This window comes from Periplaneta americana, chromosome 3 (assembly GCF_040183065.1).
Source record: "Periplaneta americana isolate PAMFEO1 chromosome 3, P.americana_PAMFEO1_priV1, whole genome shotgun sequence".
In the NCBI taxonomy this organism is placed as follows: domain Eukaryota; kingdom Metazoa; phylum Arthropoda; class Insecta; order Blattodea; family Blattidae; genus Periplaneta; species Periplaneta americana.
The window spans coordinates 150,112,329-150,130,751 of NC_091119.1; the positions used below are offsets into that span (position 1 = coordinate 150,112,329).

Consider the following 18,423-nt stretch of genomic DNA (forward strand, 5'->3'; position numbering starts at 1 on the left):
TTTTCCTCTTCTCAATAGCTGCACTACCCCCATTGATGCCATGTATGAATGTCTAGTACGAAAAATCTATGTATGATTGAATTAAAAACTTCCATTTTTACTAAGTAAATCCAAAGATCAGCAATATGAAAATGTTTGTTTTGTTCAGTAGAAGATTGTGTATTAATTGTTCCTGTGTATTGATTATTTATTGCGCATTAATTGTTTATTGTGTATTAATTGTTTTTGTTTAATAATTGTTTATTGTGTATTAATTGTTTTTGTGTATCAATTGTTTTTGTGTATCAATTATTTATTGTGTACTAATTGTTTATTGTTATTAATTGTTTCTGTGTATTAATTGTTTTTGTGTATTAATTGTTTATTGTGTATTGTAATTATATATTGTGCATTAATTGTAATTATTATATTATGTAATTAAGTTATCACTGCCACCGAGTGATTGCCCACTTTGCTTTGTAAATAAATGCATATACATATAAGATTTAGTGGACGTCATCATATTGACTACAACGCCATGAACCTGTAGGGTGCTATTCATAGAATTTTGCTAGCCTGTGCTACGAGCGTGCTAAACTAGCCCCGGCTATCGACTGGTTATTTGTACAGGATTCATATCATATCACTAACACTGGTTTATGAATACAAAAAACGTTAGTTCGCTCATCATCCACTGGAAGCCCGTGTTAAGAATGTCTATAAATACGGCCCGTAGTGGTTGACGCAACAAAAGCCCACACAGGTTGTTGCAATATATCATTTATTCACTGAGAAAGTTTTCTTTCCCTCTAAGGACTAATTTTTAATGTGAAATATAAGAGCTTTGGCATATTCCATTTAATTTGATACTTTAAAGTATGAAAGGTAAAGAGCAAGAGTATACAGTCGTACACCTATCTCTAAATTCGAGTTCGGTTGAGATCTGCCGGTATTCTGAGCTCCTCAATTGTAAAACGTATCTCAATATAAGCCCTGTCCCTTCGGAGAGAAGCCATAAGCTATCTCTAAGTTGGCATCTCATTGCACCGACAAGACACGTTGTTTATTGCAACCTGTGGTCATTTTCTTATGCGGAGTTCATTGATCATACCTACGTGTGCCAGAGGACAGCTACTAACAATAGATCAGCTGAAGGAAACGAACGTACGTACGTCTTACAATGGAAACGCATCGAGCTGCATCTGCACGTAAAAAACACACGGGGGCTACCGTTACACGCAATTCCGTGAATATCAACATAGTATGCTAGAATTAAACACGAATTCGCTTAAAATGCCTTACGCGTTGCTACTTTCAATGAAAACGTGAATGTTTACGTCTGACAACACAATAACAAACGGTGCACAATGTCACACGGCTTTTTTTTCGTATAAGCTGCGTGAGTGAAATATGTATCAGAAAGTGTCCTTTAATCTGTTAAATATTTATGTATTTATTTATTTATTTATTGAATATCACCAACGCGAGTAGCCAACACTGGTTAACAAAAAGATAATAATAATAATAATAATAATAAAATAATTATAATTATGCAAATTATAAATTTATAATATGAAAGTACCACAATTATTACTACACGAGTTGGCAGTTTTAATGCTTCTGGAGACCGGGGGAAGATACGTATTCAAAAGTTTCGTTATATAAAAATTTGTGACCTCTCAGAATTTTCATAGAAATACGTACAAGTTAACATTGTTTATGAAAGAGTCCCTTATTAGATTGAATAAAAACATGAAGACTTAGGGCCGTATTCATAGACATTCTTAGCGCGGGCTTCCGGTGGATGATCAGCGAACTAACGTTTTTCGTATTCATAAACCAGTGTAAGCGATATGATATGAATCCTGTACAAGTAACCAGACGATAGCCGGATCTAATTTAGCACGCTCGTAGCGCGGGCTAGCGAAATGTCTATGAATATCACCCTTCGAGATTATAAACTGTGACGCTTTAGTCAACCGTCCGAAGACAGGTTTGAACCTCATAAGTAACACCAATAAGGCATCACTCATGAGGCAAATAAGTCAGGAGATAATGGGGTAGGGTGGCCAGTTCCTTCCCCCCTCCAATATATACATCGCCGATTAGCTACATATGACGTTAATCAGACTTCAGATGCATACAAACAATTGTTCTTCCTCTGACACATACTGTCAAGTGTGATGTATTGTCTGATAATAGATATACAAATCAGCCAGAACCTCAATCAGAGGTAGAAATAATAGTTTGATGTTGCAAACATTATTGAAAATCTGGATATATATTTTATTCGAATTTTATGTTACAAATTTATCTTCGATACCTTCTGATTTTTTCCGAGTCAGTTGTTTAACATAGTTAATTTCAGACTCCAGATACATATTCAAATTTCGATCTCAGTAACACAAAATAAAATGTTACAACAATTTTAGGCGTAGTTAAAGAATAAGTTATTGACCATAATAGAACCAACATTCTAATTGCATGATTATAAACGAAATTTACATATTTATGAAAATTTTACTGTCACAGAGTATTTTGTAACTGTTCTGTTAATTTCAAAGAGTAATAGTTTTCTTGTGCAGTTTATAATATTACTTTTGGAATTTACTTTCCTTCTTTTCTCTTCACTCCATCTTGGGAGAATAAAGTTTCCTGATATTTGGGACCTGTGCCCATTCAGCATCGTGATGAATTTGGGGAGCTACAATGAGTAGCAAAATCCGGTTTCGCAAGCCACCTATAACGGCTGGGGAGATCGTGGTGCAACCACACGTTACCTTCATACTGCCTGCATTATCATTCATCTCTGGTGAGGCATGTGGAGTGAAGCCAGCAGTCAGCTGGTCCTTCATGGGTTGTCGCGCAACAGATTTATTATTTTTTAATCTCATCATTATTAAAAATTGATAAAATAAAATTCCAATGGATTTTAAATAAAACATAAGTTGAAAATAAAGTTTTAATAAACTTAAGTTGATAATAGATACTAAATAAACAACAAAAATTGAGGAAATGTAAGCCTAAAAATTGAACATAATTTAAGAGCTATATTTTATACAAATTCATAAATGTGAAGGCAAAGTAAATTTGATAAAGCGTTCGTAATGCAAACAATATTCTTTTCTTTTATCTTATTGAAATCCTAGGCAGGAGTAACATTTCCTGAGGTCAACTCGCGAGTATTTCGTATACATTTCATACACAAAAGAAATGACTGCTACAATGACGTCATCGCGCTGGCTTGCATGTCCTCGTGGACATTAAGGTAATTTGTAAGAGTTTAATATTTATGTGAAGCAAAATACGTGAAGGGTGACATAGCTTACAAGTTTTTATTTCATCTTGGAATTTAAAGAGCAATACATGTCCGCATTTGTACACCATCCGTCACACCTGAAGAGTTCTGTAACTACAGGTGAATACACGTCATTTCCTGTGGGAACTACGGTTGCCTAGCAACTGGAATAAATTAGGGTTGAAAGACAACAATCAGATGGCCAGGGGGAGAACACAACACGTGGCCGGTCCGTGCGGTGAAGTACAGTCGTGTCTTTATTAAAGATCGCACATCGAGATAACTTGATCATAAAATATATTAATGCATTATTTCGACTGTAATTTCAGATTTGATCCTCAGAGACCTATTTTGTAATTCTCTGGTTCTAAGTACTTGCAAATTATCTATGACTTGCCTAGTCGGTAAAGAATACCGGTACCCATCCTAATTTCACTTTTTCAAAAGTAATCACAGGGTGTTGAAAGTATTCACCACCATCGCAATAATAACAGCAATTATTCAGAAGAGGTTGGGATTGAGATTTCTTCATTGCTGCTGAATATAGTAAGAACAAATTTAATATTCCCAGAACTTCGAAGGTTGGATCTACCTGTGTCGCCAGGCGAGTAAAATCAGAATAAGAGGAAGATTTCCTCTTTAATTGAGTCGTTACCCAATCAGTCACGTGAATTCAGTCATTTGTAACGACAGATCCTTTTTTATGACATTAATTTTCACTTCCCCGAAATTAGACAGAAAAATACATTCATTCATAGCTTTCTTTCACTGCAAACTCAGCATTCTCCAATCCTTCCTACTTTCTACCTTCCTCTTTGTCTCCGTATATGATCCATATATCTTAATGCCGTCTACTACCTGATATCATCTTCTGCCCCGAACTCTTCTCCCATTCACCATGCCTTCCAGTGCATCCTTCAGCAGACATCCCCTTCTCAGCCAGTGATCCAACCAATTTTCACAGACATTCAGATTCAGTGACTTTGCTTTGAATTTGGAGGTAAGAGTTACATTTTATTTTATTTATTTTTCGCTTTCTTGAAAATATACAAAAGGCAGTGAATACTAAAGTAATACGATTGAATCTATGAATTTTCTGTGTATTGGCAAAATAATTATTCCACAGACCAGCGGTTGATCAATTTAAAATACCGATTGTTGCAAAATTAATCTATTTAACCCTCAGGCAAAGGCATATTGTAGTTGATTGGATTATTCAGTACCGGCTCGTATTCTTTGTACCTATTTTTGAGTAAGAAATAGGCCTATACGTAGTTTAGTGAGTATAAAATTATCGTTTGTGTGCAATTCAAAAAACGAAAGTTCATCTACTTATTTTGATACATAACAAATTTTATAATTTTCTTTTGAATAACAATTCACGTAAATAAACTAAAGACGGTAACAACATGATAAAAGAGGATTAGAAAGTTATTGCATTTGCATATTTTTTCAAAGATTCTTGTTACGCTGATGAATTATCTTTGGGAATATCATATTTTTTTAGTATTTTAAATCAGTTTTATTACGTATATAAATTCATATTTCTGCACTATATTTCTATAACTGTGTTCTAAACAGCATACTTTAACATTGGTTCTTAAAAATAATTTCAATATTGAAAATAACTCCAAAATTATCTATTTTTACCACCGTTATTAAGACATATCAGCTTACATTTTCAAAAAAAATGTAAAAATTCAAATTTCTAGTATACAACGTATTTGGAATTTTTCCCTGAAAGCATTCATTTAATATACTTTCTTCATATTCTCCATCGTATTGCGGAAACAATTAGGCTGTTTCTGCAGTAGAAAAGTTAGTATTCACGGTAAAGAAAACTTTGTATATCGTGTACAATAGACTGAAGAATGAGATGATAGATTTAGTAGATAGGTAAAAATCGTTTTGCTAAAAAAATATTACACTATACATAAGATTATTTATACTTTTCGTTGCGAATTTTGTTAATGTTCGTTCTCTCCCTCCTGTTAGACGTAAAGAAGTAGAAGGGATAGGAGAAGAACGTGTTATTCAGAGCGTTTGCCAGGAAACAGGTTTCGCTCAGGTAAATACTTCGGAAAAACCCAATAAGGTGATCAGCCCAAGCGGGAATCGAATCCAAGACCAAGTGGAGCTCTGAAATTGCACGGGGAAGACTTTGTGTTGCGTAGTATGAAAAAGTAACACAGGCTGGAGGGAAGTCATGTTTAGAGAATTAGTATACAGTTGACTTGCATTCAGTGCAGTTCAGTTTAGTTCGTGTCAGTGCAGTAGGCTTACACTTTATAACAGCGAATCCTCATTTATGTTACGTATATTACGAATAAATCGTATATTTCCGGCAGTCGACAATTCTAGCATTTATTATTAAGTAAGCGAACAAATTACATCTGTAATGTAATGTATAAGTCACGAGATTTTATTGCCGAAAGCTGACGTGCTGAATCAACGCTAAGCGGGCTGTTACTTGTCCATGTAACTTTTCGAACGACGCTGTACTAACCGAAACTTGTTTTCAAGCGTACACCCGTTATTGCCCTGGCTATAAACCCGTTTGAGTGAACCACTGAAGCAAGGTCAAATCTATTTTAAAACCCTTATCGCTTTTAAATGACGATATTTGTAAATACAGAATTGATATAAGAAATTACGTAGTTATTTAATGAATATTTATGCGAAATGAGTCGCATATATTTACTTAAACTGTAGAATTAGACTATAAATAAAGTCAAATATTGGATTATAAATATTTATTTTATGCAATTTTGTGCAAAATTAATGATATACACACACTTAAGACTGTACAATTAAGAAATGAAATAAATATAACTTACTTTTGAGATTATAAAATGTAATTTATATGCATTTCAGAACACGGAAGTTCACCTTCTTGTTTGAGTTCTTAGTAAATTATGTTTCTTTCGAATAATAGTAAACTGTAAGCGGTAATAATATCCTCATAATAGAACTGAATATTTCTTCTTAAATAAATCCAAAGGTGAAAGATATTCCTATTTCAGAGATAAGACAATATAACTATTGTACACAAGTAGTTGAGAAGGTATAAAACACAACATGCCATTAATTGTATGAGAGCAGATTCCTACGACTGATTCCATGCAACTTTGGCCCTGTCTGAAGCTGCCTTAATGTCATGCATACATACTTGTGCTTCGTCCGGCTGGTTGAGAATCTGCGGAAGACCCGACTCAGCCTTATCGATCTTCTCTTCATTGTAGCCCAGTACGCACTGCTTCGAATCACGAGAACTTATTAATCCGTGTGAGGAAACCGAATGCTTATTACTACCTTAATAACAGAATTCACACTTACAGAATAGTTTCAGCTTCCGGTAGTGACGTCTGCATATTTTGCCGACTAGCGCAGTTGGTCTATGCAGAATCCGAATGCTCTCAATGCAGCGACGAGGATAAAGACAGTTTTGGCTACTTGTGCAAAACTATTTTGATGCACTCAAAAGTAGAGGACAATGTCTTGTGCGGCTTTTCAACCTTAGCCTTTGAATCTTATAACGAACAAGTCACCCTCAGCTGCTTTCACTTTCTATTAAACGAATAGAGAAATCATCATCATCATCATCATCATGTGTGCCATCTGTAATTATTTTAGAGGCAGGGATGTCTCACATTGTATCTTTGTCTTTCTCTGACCAGCGTCGAAAAGCTGCATTTATAATAGACTTAACGGTATTTAAATATTAGCCTCTATATTAAATAATGGAAAACAAGAAGAAGAAGAAGGATTTCATCGTATAATTCTGAATATCAGATAAGTAAAGTAAAGTAATCCATGGCGCTACAGCCCATGAAGGGCCAAGATCGACCAGCCGGCTGCTGGCCTCACGTCCACATGCCGAAGCAGAAGTGGACGATCATCCAACCAGTATGGAGGTAGTCTATCTTGTGGTTAGCACGATGATCCCCTCAGCCGTTATAACTGGTTTGCAAAACCGGATTTTCGCTACCTATCGTAGCTCCCCAAGTGCATCACGATGCTGGGTGGGCACCGGTTCCATACACTGGCCGAAATTTCATGAGAAAATGTCTTCCCCCATGAGGACTCGAACCAGCAAGCATTTCGTAACCCGAGTCCTAGGCAGGATGCCTTAGACCGTGACGCCACTGCGCGGGACTCTGAATATCAGATACACACTTAAAATTCTTTAACATACACTGTGTGTCAAAATTATGATGACACGTTCATATGATGATTATTATTAAGTATTAATAATACAATAGTCTGATTAGTGTAATATGTAGCTAATCGGCGATGTATGCAATGGAGGGGAAAAGGAACTGGACAACCTATCACATTATCTCTTGGCCTAGTTGCCTCATAAGTGGTGCCTTGTTGTTATCACTTGTGAGGTTCAGCCCTGTCTTCGGACCGTTGACTAAACAACAATGACACAATGAACTTTATACATTAGCCTATAATTTGTTTAAGAAACTCAAAGAATTTATTGGCACGTTATAAATATCAAACTCAGAAGCTCTCGTTACATGGCATACTGTATATGAACATCATATTCAAATTCTTGTCACACTCTTTCTAACTTATCTTTGTTTATGGATACCATCGTATCAATGATCACATGTCTTACTTTTTCTAGATATTGGAGTAGAGGTGGCACATAAACTGCATCCTACACATACCCCCAAAGAAAAAGTCTCATGGTGTCAAGTCTGATGACTTGGGGGGGGGTCTAGGCTAGATAGGCTAGATCAGTGACGGTTACACGTCCAATCCAACGATATAGTAGATGGCCAATTCGGAAATATCTACGAAACAACATTTGTTAGGTCTACCATTGTACCTGAATTTGTTTCTCAAACTGCAGAACGTAAAACGATTTATGTTGTGGAGTTGCCATTTTCTAAAACATTGTATTCAGTGGCATCAGAGATAATACGTTTTCCGAAACTTACAACTTAAAAAGTTTGACTACCAAATGAAGTGCAGCATGTTAATTTCTCATTAATATTTACTTAATAATAATCATATCAAAGTGTTACCATCATTTTGAAAGACAGTGTATATGTGGGTGTTTTTAGTTGGAGATTTAAGAACACTGTATCAACTGTTAGGTTATTTAGGGCCGTATTCATAGACATTCTTAGCGCGGGCTTCCGGTGGATGATCAGCGAATTAACATTTTTCGTATTCATAAACCAGTGTTAGCGATACGATATGATATGAATCCTGTACAAGTAACCAGTCGATAGCCGGGGCTAGTTTAGCACACTCGTAGCGCGGGCTAGCGAAATGTCTATGAATAGCACCCTTAGCGTCGATGAAATTGGTGATAGCGAGATGGTATTTTGGGTAGGAGAGGCTGAAGAAAATTGATTCACCTAGGAAATGCTACAAAATGTTCTCTCCACAGTCTCATTTTTTCCTTCATATACCAAGCTCTTTATGAAACTCCAAAAGAAAAAAAACAAAGGATGTTAAATCTGGAGACCTGGCCGGCCATTCTATTGATCCACGCTGACCAATCCAATGTCCAGGGAACTGTTCGCCCAGTCTGCTGCAATATTTCTGTGGCTTAACCCACCGGAATGAAGAATGATATCAATTCTCCCCTCTTTCGATAATGCCATCACAAAAATCAAGAAATTTGTTATAGGAAAGCTTCTAATAATCACAACAATGCATTGAAACTGTCACAGGTTAACTAAACGGTAAATCAGGAAAAGTTAGTTACCAGAATTGCATAAAAATACCTTTCCCAAAGCCTTCTTAGTACTGTACCATGTCACAAAATATCTGTAGGTGCAGTAACTAATGTTTGTGTCATGGTGACAGTTATCTTTAAATAACTTGAAAATGATTAGAGATATCTCAAAACGGATTGCAGCATTGATTTTTTTTTTCAGAAAATTTCACAAGATTCTGAGTACCTACAAGACTCCCTTTCCATTTAAAAATTTCAAACTTGCATCCAAAATGGCGGCTTTTGAGATAGCTGAGGACTAGAGTCGAATGAGTCACTGGTAAAGCATTTGGTCTTACAAATACTAGTAACACCTATAGTAATCGAAATCAAGCATAATTATGGAAAATATTTATATGGTTCCAGACTTTTGATTCACCCTATATAATGTAGTGTTCAACATAGTGTGAAAATTTGGGGTGGGAGTTTGCGTCACGTAATGTTGCAGAAATAAACAATGCTTCAAAGCTACGTATCTTCTCAGTCATCAAAGGAGAAAAAGTAAGGAAAAATGTTGTGCGAAATGTTTGGGTTTTTGCACCTTGTAATGGATGGATAAACGTTCTCCAGATCGGATCCACATATCGACCCCTTCTCTGATGATGGATTCGATACCTGGTTTCGAAACGTCGATTGTATATACAACTGTGACATGACCCAGAAATAAAATCGCACCAAATTTAAAACATGTACACAAACACTTAAGGTCAGTGGGATGATGTACGAAAAGGTGATGTGAGACGTTCTTGTAAAATTGAAGACAGATCAGGTCAGTAGGCTTTAACAGAATAAAGTTTAACGCTGTGGAATATTTATTAGGCCTACTGAACGGCTAGTGATGTTTCCTTGTGTGATATGCGTCCATTATGCATGTACAGTCAGCGCAATGAGCATTTGGATAATGTAAACAGTCACGCAAAGTCACATACTCTTTACCTCCCCGTGTGGTTGGCCCGTAAGGGGAAGGAAGTCCACCGCTGGAGTAATTGTCAGCACGTCTGGCTATGAAACGAGCGGGCCCAGGTTCAAATCCTGGGTGGGACAAATTACATGGTTGGGGTTTTTTCCGGGATTTCCCCTCAACCATATGAAGCAGAATTGCTGGGTTGGACTCGGACTCATTTCGCCATCATTAATTCACATATCATCATCATCATCATCATCATCATCATCCATACAATAGCTTGGGTTATGTTCACGGTGCGGCGTGCTATACTTGTACAAGAGCATGGCCTTTCGGCTATCCAATCATTCACAGAATAGGAGTGATAAGCACAAGTCTCAGGCTGCAGTGTAAGCCTTCAGGTCCTTCCTCCGTACAAGAGAAAAAAAAGGGAAAGGAACTGGCTACAGAATTTTTACATTTTCCAACTCTCCATTTCGCTGGCTGTATAGTAGGTATACAAGAAGATTTCCCTTGCATGTTTTTTTTTCAATTAGTTATTTTACGAGCTTTATCAACTGCTAAGGTTATCTATCGTCTGAGTGAGATTAAGGTGATAACGCCAGCGAAATGGGTCCACCAGCGCCGAAAGTTACCCAATATTTGCTCTTAATAGTCCGGGTCAGCTTACTTAATACCCTAAGAGTGAAACCTAATCATTTTTCCCCTATTACTACATAGTACATATGCTAGTGAATTATAATAGTTTTCTAGCTCTCAGTTGAATTTTCTTTTACCATCTTCGTTCCGAATTTCGGGTACTGACAAATACTACAACTGGCATTTATTTTCTAACTGTTATGTTGGTAGCAATAACTACGCTTTGCTGTAAAGTAAACTGATGAAAATGCAACTACCTAGGCTTGTGAATTAATAATTAATTAGTAATACCGGTATTAATATTAATATTAATATCAATACACAATTCAGTTCTGTTGCGTTGTGATTCCAATTCAACTCTTATTCAGGTAAGTGTAATTAAATAAGAAATAGCTTATAGACCTACTTCGTATAAAACATGCACGTAAATATATTTGACAGTTTAATGAAATTCTTTCGTGTTTAGATTTTTATTAAAATTTCCAAAAGAGGAAATAGCATGGTAGCGACTTCTCTAAGAAAGAAAGTGCTTGGTAGTATTTTAAGTAAGCTGTACATTTTAAAGTGATGTTTTTTTATTAGGTTATTTTACGACGCTGTATCAACATCTAGGTTATTTAGCGTCTGAATGATATGAAGGTGATAATGCCAGTGAAATGAGTACGGGGTCCAGCACCGAAAGTTACCCAGCATTTGCTCGTATTGGGTTCAGGGAAAACCCCGGAAAAACCTCAACCAGGTAACTTGCCCCGACCGGGATTCGAACCCGGGCCACCTGGTTTCGCAGCCAGATGCGCTGACCTTTACTCCACAGGTGTGGACAAAAAAAGTGATGTTCTGTTTTCGGAATTCGTACTAATCATTTCACGAGATCAAACCACATTTTTAGGTTAGGTCTCGTGAATCGTAAACTGTTTATTTAAAGCAATGAATTTCATGTTGCCAGACAAAATAAATTTTAATATTAGATCATACTAATCCTAATTACCAACATAATATGCGAGAATTCCAGGAGGAAAATATACAGTTTCACAATTTATTGAACCATTTAGAAAACACCTCGCAACATAAAGATGAGATGTGGTAAATAAGTAAGACGTTGTTATTGTTAATTACTATATTATTATTATTATTATTATTATTATTATTATTATTATTATTATTATTTCAGTACATAGCATTGTGATTTTTTCATCTTTGGTGAAAACTGGTATAGTTGGCAACACTGAAGAGACGGCCAAAAAGGAACTTTTAGGAACTACGCTTATCTGATCCTCACTATAAGTAACTTGTCGCAACCAGGATATGAACCCGAGCCCGTTCGCTTCACGATCAGGCATGGTAACTATTATACTTTATTTACTATCATAGTGTGCAGTTTGAACACCCACCTAACAGATTTACGACTTCCTACACAAACATCTCTCACCATCCCATCCTATCTCCCAATTCTCATGCTCACAGTTACCACATTCAGTGACATTCTCGTGCTAACTGACGGAATTCTTGGAATTCGGAAAAGATGTGACAACTCTCCCCCCACGTGGATATGAAGGGAGCCTGTCAATTTTTATGGCAGTAGAAGGATGTAGGAAGTCATACTTACAAACAACAGGTATAGGAACCGTGATCGAGGATGTCTCGCTTGCGATTTACAATCCATAGCAGTTGTCACCAAAGACGTTATAATAGTATACTAGACTCACACAGAGCGCTGGTGTGCTGTCCAAAATTGAAACCAGTCTGCGCATGTTTACGCCGCCATGCTACTGGTAGAAATAGAGCGGTAAACACGATTGTCATACTTGTCCTTTGTTTTGTCTCGGGTGTTTTTAGTGAATAGTGTTAAAGTAATGGCAATATAATTTTGAAAGATGATATATTATCGCCGCGGACACATGCTTAACATGTCGGCATCATACAATAACGTGCGGTGTGGTTTAAAAAAATAATTTTGCCGACCGATTGTTGCTCTGTAGGTTTCACCCTAAGCGTCACGTTGTCACGTCTACTTTCTCGATAGTTTGTTATATTGTTAAATGGCTATTATTATTATTATTATTATTATTATTATTATTATTATTATTATTATTATTATTTCATATACGAGTACATTGGCTTTCTTAACTCTTAATAATAACTCTTTAATAATAATTTTTAATCACATACCTTAATGTTCGTCCTCAGCACAAGACATTGCAACCTCGGGTTAAGTCTACGTGGATTAGACAAGTAAGTGTCATTTAATAATAATTGAAGCAGCTTATTGGTTGCATTATTGAAATTGAGGGGAGTGATTGGAGCGGCGACACAAGAAATTGAAAACAATAATACAATTAAATTTCAAAGACCTGCCGAACGCATGAGGCCGCTCAAAGACCTGCCGAATGTTAACCATGAGAGCGCGGCGATAATACCATCCCTGTTTAATTTTCCAAGCTATTTGCAAAAGGTACGATATAATATTATCTCTGTTGTTACAATATCAATATCATTAAAAATCAATCAGTAGTTTACGACAATAAAGAATACTTAATTGTTAGTACAGGTATATCAGATTGTAGAGAAATCCCACTGAGTGAATTATTTAGACTTACAAATCAGATGTTAAAACATTAGTGGAACGATAACTTTTTGTTTTTATTATGTAAATGAATTTATCTGCAAGATGATAAACTTTCATTCAAGATCCATATATGGATAAATAAATATACAGATAATAAATAAATAAATAGCTATAATAGTTAAGCCTCCTTTGTGAATTTATGATTCAGAGTTCACCTATAAATAACTCTTTTACATTTTGCCGGATATATTTTATTAACAAAAGCAAGGAATGACATCTTATTGATATTGTATATGTGCATAAAAATTATGTACCATCACTCCACAAGCAATGATGTTATATCTATTTTATTTATTTAAAATAAAAATACAATATGTAAAAAATCCACACATAAAAAGTATGTGGTTTTTTTATCTTGCATAAAGTGATTGTTTAGTTTTTAGGTCTTCACGTTACCTATTGTTTGCAATGTATTAGGTACCGATACTTTTTATAATTGATAGCATTCCCTTTATTAATTGAAGAATGAATTCAATGTAATTTGGCTACCTTCGCACATTATATTTTGCGTGGTTACTTACGTCCTGTGGTCTAAAAGTACCGGCAATATAATTTATTTTTGATTCTCTAAAACTTAACAACAAGTCTATACTGATTATCGCATATTTATTTCACTTAGGAATTTGATTATAACAAGAACTTGTGTAATCAAGGTGCATATATTTATGTCTTGTGATCTAAGAGTTAATATGTTAATATAATTTTAGATTCTCTGAAACCTAACAATTTGCTTATTATCGTAAAATTATACAATCTATAATGTGTATTGTGTAGGCCTATTTATGGATGTATCAGTATGTTTTCTATAAATTGCTGCATACGTATCTTCTTTTCTTTAATGTTCTAACACATATCAATGAAACTTTGAATATGTTTATTTCGTCCTAATTTTACGTTAAACGTCGAAAATGGCCATAAAATGTCAATTTTAGATCATCACAGCGTTAAATTGCGTGACTTACGCACTGCTATTATTTGCCTGCTCTCCAACAATATGGCGGCAAGCGCAGCGTTCAATTTGCCCCGGTTTCCTCGTTTCGCGCAGCCGAGACTGTAGGGGCTTGGTTGTCACTAACATTCCAGGGTACACCATTGTGGAGTGAAGTTCATTTTATATCATGGAGTGCAGTTTCACAGAAAGGACTTTGACGACAGACCTTCTACTGCCCCCTACTAATTGGTTGTCATAAATAATGTCTTCCTTGTTGTAACGGAAATCTTGTCTTCGCCTATTAGTAACCAATCACAACCCTGGTTTAGAAAATGTACATTTTGTGTGCATGTGGCTCTAGTTGTTGAGTTAGCTTCAACTATTACAGTTTTTGACTCCACGCCTTTTACGTATTGAGATATGTTATTTTTAATACATATAATGAACACCAGGAGGCCAGATGAATGTAGTTGATTCACCCTGGCAGCAGAATTTCTTAATAATTTCTTATACATAGTACCATAGTATAGATATTAATACAGTAAGGAAACTTCGACACGTTTTCTGTCAGACAAGTGCGCGCATACAACTAGCGATCCAAGCGGCAAATAACTAACACTACTGGGAAACTCGGTTGTTTATATGTTCTGATATAGAAGCGAAAGATTTGTTAGAAGAATGAGGGTTTCGTTTAATTGTTAAGTTAAATACTGCTGTAATGATTTCTAATGTAAAAAATGGGTTAAGTTTATAGACTTTCGGCGGGAGAACTTGCTAAAATGAAATACAAAATATTTGAGTGCAAATTGCCGTCCATGCACGAAACACCTCGAGAACATCCAGTTTATGAATTTCAATAGCAACTTATTTGCTAACTGTTGTAAGCAAGATAGCTCTGACAGTAATGTTTGAGACTCGAATTCGGGAGGTCCCGGGTTCGTTATTTTAAATATTGTTTCTACTACATCAATAACAAATGCATTTTTTTTATTGATTAACTTATTTTTGTCTCACTCAATTTTTGTTCCATGTTTGTTTTTCTGATTTTTAATTTTTTTATGTGTACTTAATTATCTATTTACATAAGCTTATATAAGGAACATTTTCATCATGACAAGGTGCATTCTCATTATTTTCATTTGCCATAGTGAACCACATCCGACATTTTAATAAACAAATACAGTCAACTCTGGTTATAGTGAACTCGGTTGTAGTGAACATTCGGCTATAGTGAACCTAAATCGTTGGTGCCGACACGCATACATTAAAGAGTTCATTAATATAACCTTTATAGTGAACCCATACTTCGGTTATAGTGAACTTAAAAGCTAGAACTTCCAAGAAAATGTAATTTTAATGATCAAAATGGTAATTTATGAAAACACTTTCTCGTATAAACTTCTAAGAATATGTTTAGAACAAAATTTCAAACCTGCTACTCCATAAGTGCATTGAAAGACAAAGAAAGGATTTGTTCACCTTCCTGGACAGCTTGAAACATGTTTAAGAGAATAGTGTACACAGTGAAAGATAAAGGAAGGATTAATTCTGACCCCTTTAAAGTAGAAGGATAGGAATAGAAAGTGTTTTCTTTTGTAAAGGGGAGTAGAGTAATGACCAAAGGATAAGTACAAGAAGGATTACGGTCTTACTAATAAAAACTCTATATGCACACGTTTAACTGTCTTATACTTATACAATGAGTAGCTCGTTTATACGTCGTGTATAACAGTACAACTATTACACAGCTACGTCATAGTTTCGTCATTACTTCGTTACGAAAAGTAATAGAATATCTGAGGTTCTCTATTGCATCCGGTAGAGCGCTCTAGTGTTGCATGTTAAGTATCGATAGTACAACTGGCTCTAATCGATTACCACACTACATTTTGGTCAGAGAGTACAAGCTACAGCAATATTATTCTTATAATTCTATGATCTTTGGTTTGTTCTTCTTTGGTTACAAGGCATCCATCATCATAAAATGACAGTCGATACGAACAGCTGTTAGAGGGGCGGCCATTTTTTCTCTATATACAACGCTTAAACAAGGGGTTTCGTGTATATAACTACTGCAAAGCAATTCCCATTGTATAGTTACAGCCTGTTTATACGTCCATAGCTTATTCACGGTTTATTAGTAACGTTTTCTGTCTCAACTCTGCATAAGTCTCGTATAAAAACTATACACGGTTTATTAGTAAGACTGTTAGTATATAATGAGTCTTAACCCTACCTGTAAAAGTGAATCCAGGAAAATTCCAAGGCCGAGTATACAGTAGGCCTATATTTTAGTATATTATTTTCCGTTCCTCTCAATTTAAGGTTTGCTTACTTATTTATTTTTCATTTATTGCCAGAAACATTAATACTGTATGCATAACGTCAGTAATTTAAAAACAAACTTCGGTTTTAGTGAACCTCTGATATAGTGAACGAAATATGCTAGTCCGCAGAAGTTCACTATAACCGGAGTTGACTGTACGTGTCTTTCGGACAGCAATAGTGCTTCAACGTCTGAAAACACACGCATGCAATAAAAATAACATAAAGGTTATAAATGAATCAATAAATAAAACTTTTCTATCATTGCTATTTTTATTTTCCCATAAGAAACTTTAAAGTTTAATTCTGAAAAATGTTAAAAATGTAACTGGTTCGCTTTGGCATCAGACTCTCCATTTGAGAAGGAATGTAGTGCGTTCCCTTCCATCGTGTATGTAAGTCCGCAAAGTACGTTTGTATATCTATTACAAAATTGCTTATAGTCGCATCCATTACTTACTTATGGCTTACAGAGAACCCGGAAGTTCATTGCCGCCCTCACATAATCCCGTCATCTGTCCCTATCCTGAGAAAGATTAATCCATTCTCTAAAATCGTATCCCACTTCCCTCAAATCCATTTTATTATTATCCTCCCATCTACATCTCAATTTCCCCAAAGGTCTTTTTCCCTTCGGCCTCCCAACTAACACTCTAAATGCATTTCTGGATTTGCCCATACGTGCTATATGCTCTGCCCATCTCAAACGTCTGGATTTAATTATCCTAATTAGACTATGTCAGGTGAAGAATACAATGCGTGCAGTTCTGAGTTGTGTAACTTTCTCCATTCTCCTGCAACTTCATCCCTCTTAGCCCCAAATATTTTCCTAAGCACCTTATTCTCAAACACCCTTAACCCCTATTACTCTCTAAAAGTGAGTGTACAAGTTTCAAAAGCATACAGAACAACCGGTAATATAACTGTTTTATAAATTCTAACTTTCAAGTTTTTTGAGAGGAGACTGGATGACAAAAGCTTCTCAACCGAATAATAATACGGATTTCTTACATTTATTCTGCGTTTAATTTCCTTCCGAGTGTCATTTATATTTGTTAATGTTGCTCCAAGAAAGGCCTATTTGAATTTTTCCACTTCTTCGAAGGATAAATCTCCATTATTTTACATTTCCATTTCGTACAATAACCTATTCTGACCACGAGACATAATCATATACTTTGTCTTTTCGGGATTTACTTCCAAATCTATCGCTTTACTTGCTTCAAGTAAAATTTCCATGTTTTCCCTAACTGTCTGTGAATTTTCTCCTAACATATTCACGTCATCCGCATAGACAAGCAGTTGATGTAACCCGTTCAATTTCAAATCCTTTCTGTTTTCCTGGACTTTCCTAATGGCATATTCTAGAGTGAAGTTAAAAGGTAAAGGTGATTGTGCATTTCCTTGCTTTAACCCACAGTGAATTGGAAAAGCGTTGGACAGAAACGGCTTATTTTAGGGTTTCGTAACAAGCTGTTCTTTTTCTTACGGTTGCATCAATATATGGGGCAAATTTAAGTTTCAGAAAATATTTAGCAACAGGAATCCTTGTATTATAATATATTCTAGATTACGGACCTCATGATGAGTCTGTATTATAATTGTGTGAAAGTTTTCTCACTACAATATTTCAATTACACACATTGTTATTGTCCCCCTCCCCCATTTCGACAAATGAATTTTATTAAAGAATAATTTCAGGTCCTCTCTCTTCAATATCACAACTACGAAATTCTGTCACTCAAAAATTATTCCAGAAATCACGGAATATTCACAGTATTAATTCTTATAGATACTTACACGGACAAGGGCCGTTCTCTCAGAGGGGGTTCCCCTGCTCGCCAAGTGAAAGCGCCGACTACCCTCTCCAGAGGGTGGCGCGCGCTCTTCACTGCAGACCACATCTTCTTCCGAAACCACTCCGTCATAATGAACGGTCTACCAGCTCGCAGAGTTCGCAACAAACTGTCTGTCTTGTTTA

The 18,423-nt window shown here is 35.7% G+C and overlaps 1 protein-coding gene across 3 annotated transcripts in view; it reads right to left on the reverse strand.

Moving 5' to 3' along the window:
- stac (C2 and C2B_Munc13-like domain-containing protein staccato) overlaps positions 1 to 18,423 on the reverse strand; it is a 194,607-nt gene that overhangs the window by 160,588 nt on the left and 15,596 nt on the right. The window contains exon 1 of one of the 3 annotated variants that reach the window (XM_069821787.1): positions 18,243 to 18,413. The exons of 1 other annotated variant lie outside the window; for it this stretch is intronic. In XM_069821787.1, coding sequence (XP_069677888.1) covers positions 18,243 to 18,370 — 128 coding nt within the window. In that variant the 5' untranslated portion in view covers positions 18,371 to 18,413. Of the gene's footprint in view, positions 1 to 6,446; positions 6,574 to 18,242; positions 18,414 to 18,423 lie in introns of those variants that run through there. One more of the 3 variants, XM_069821791.1, reaches the window with a different exon arrangement.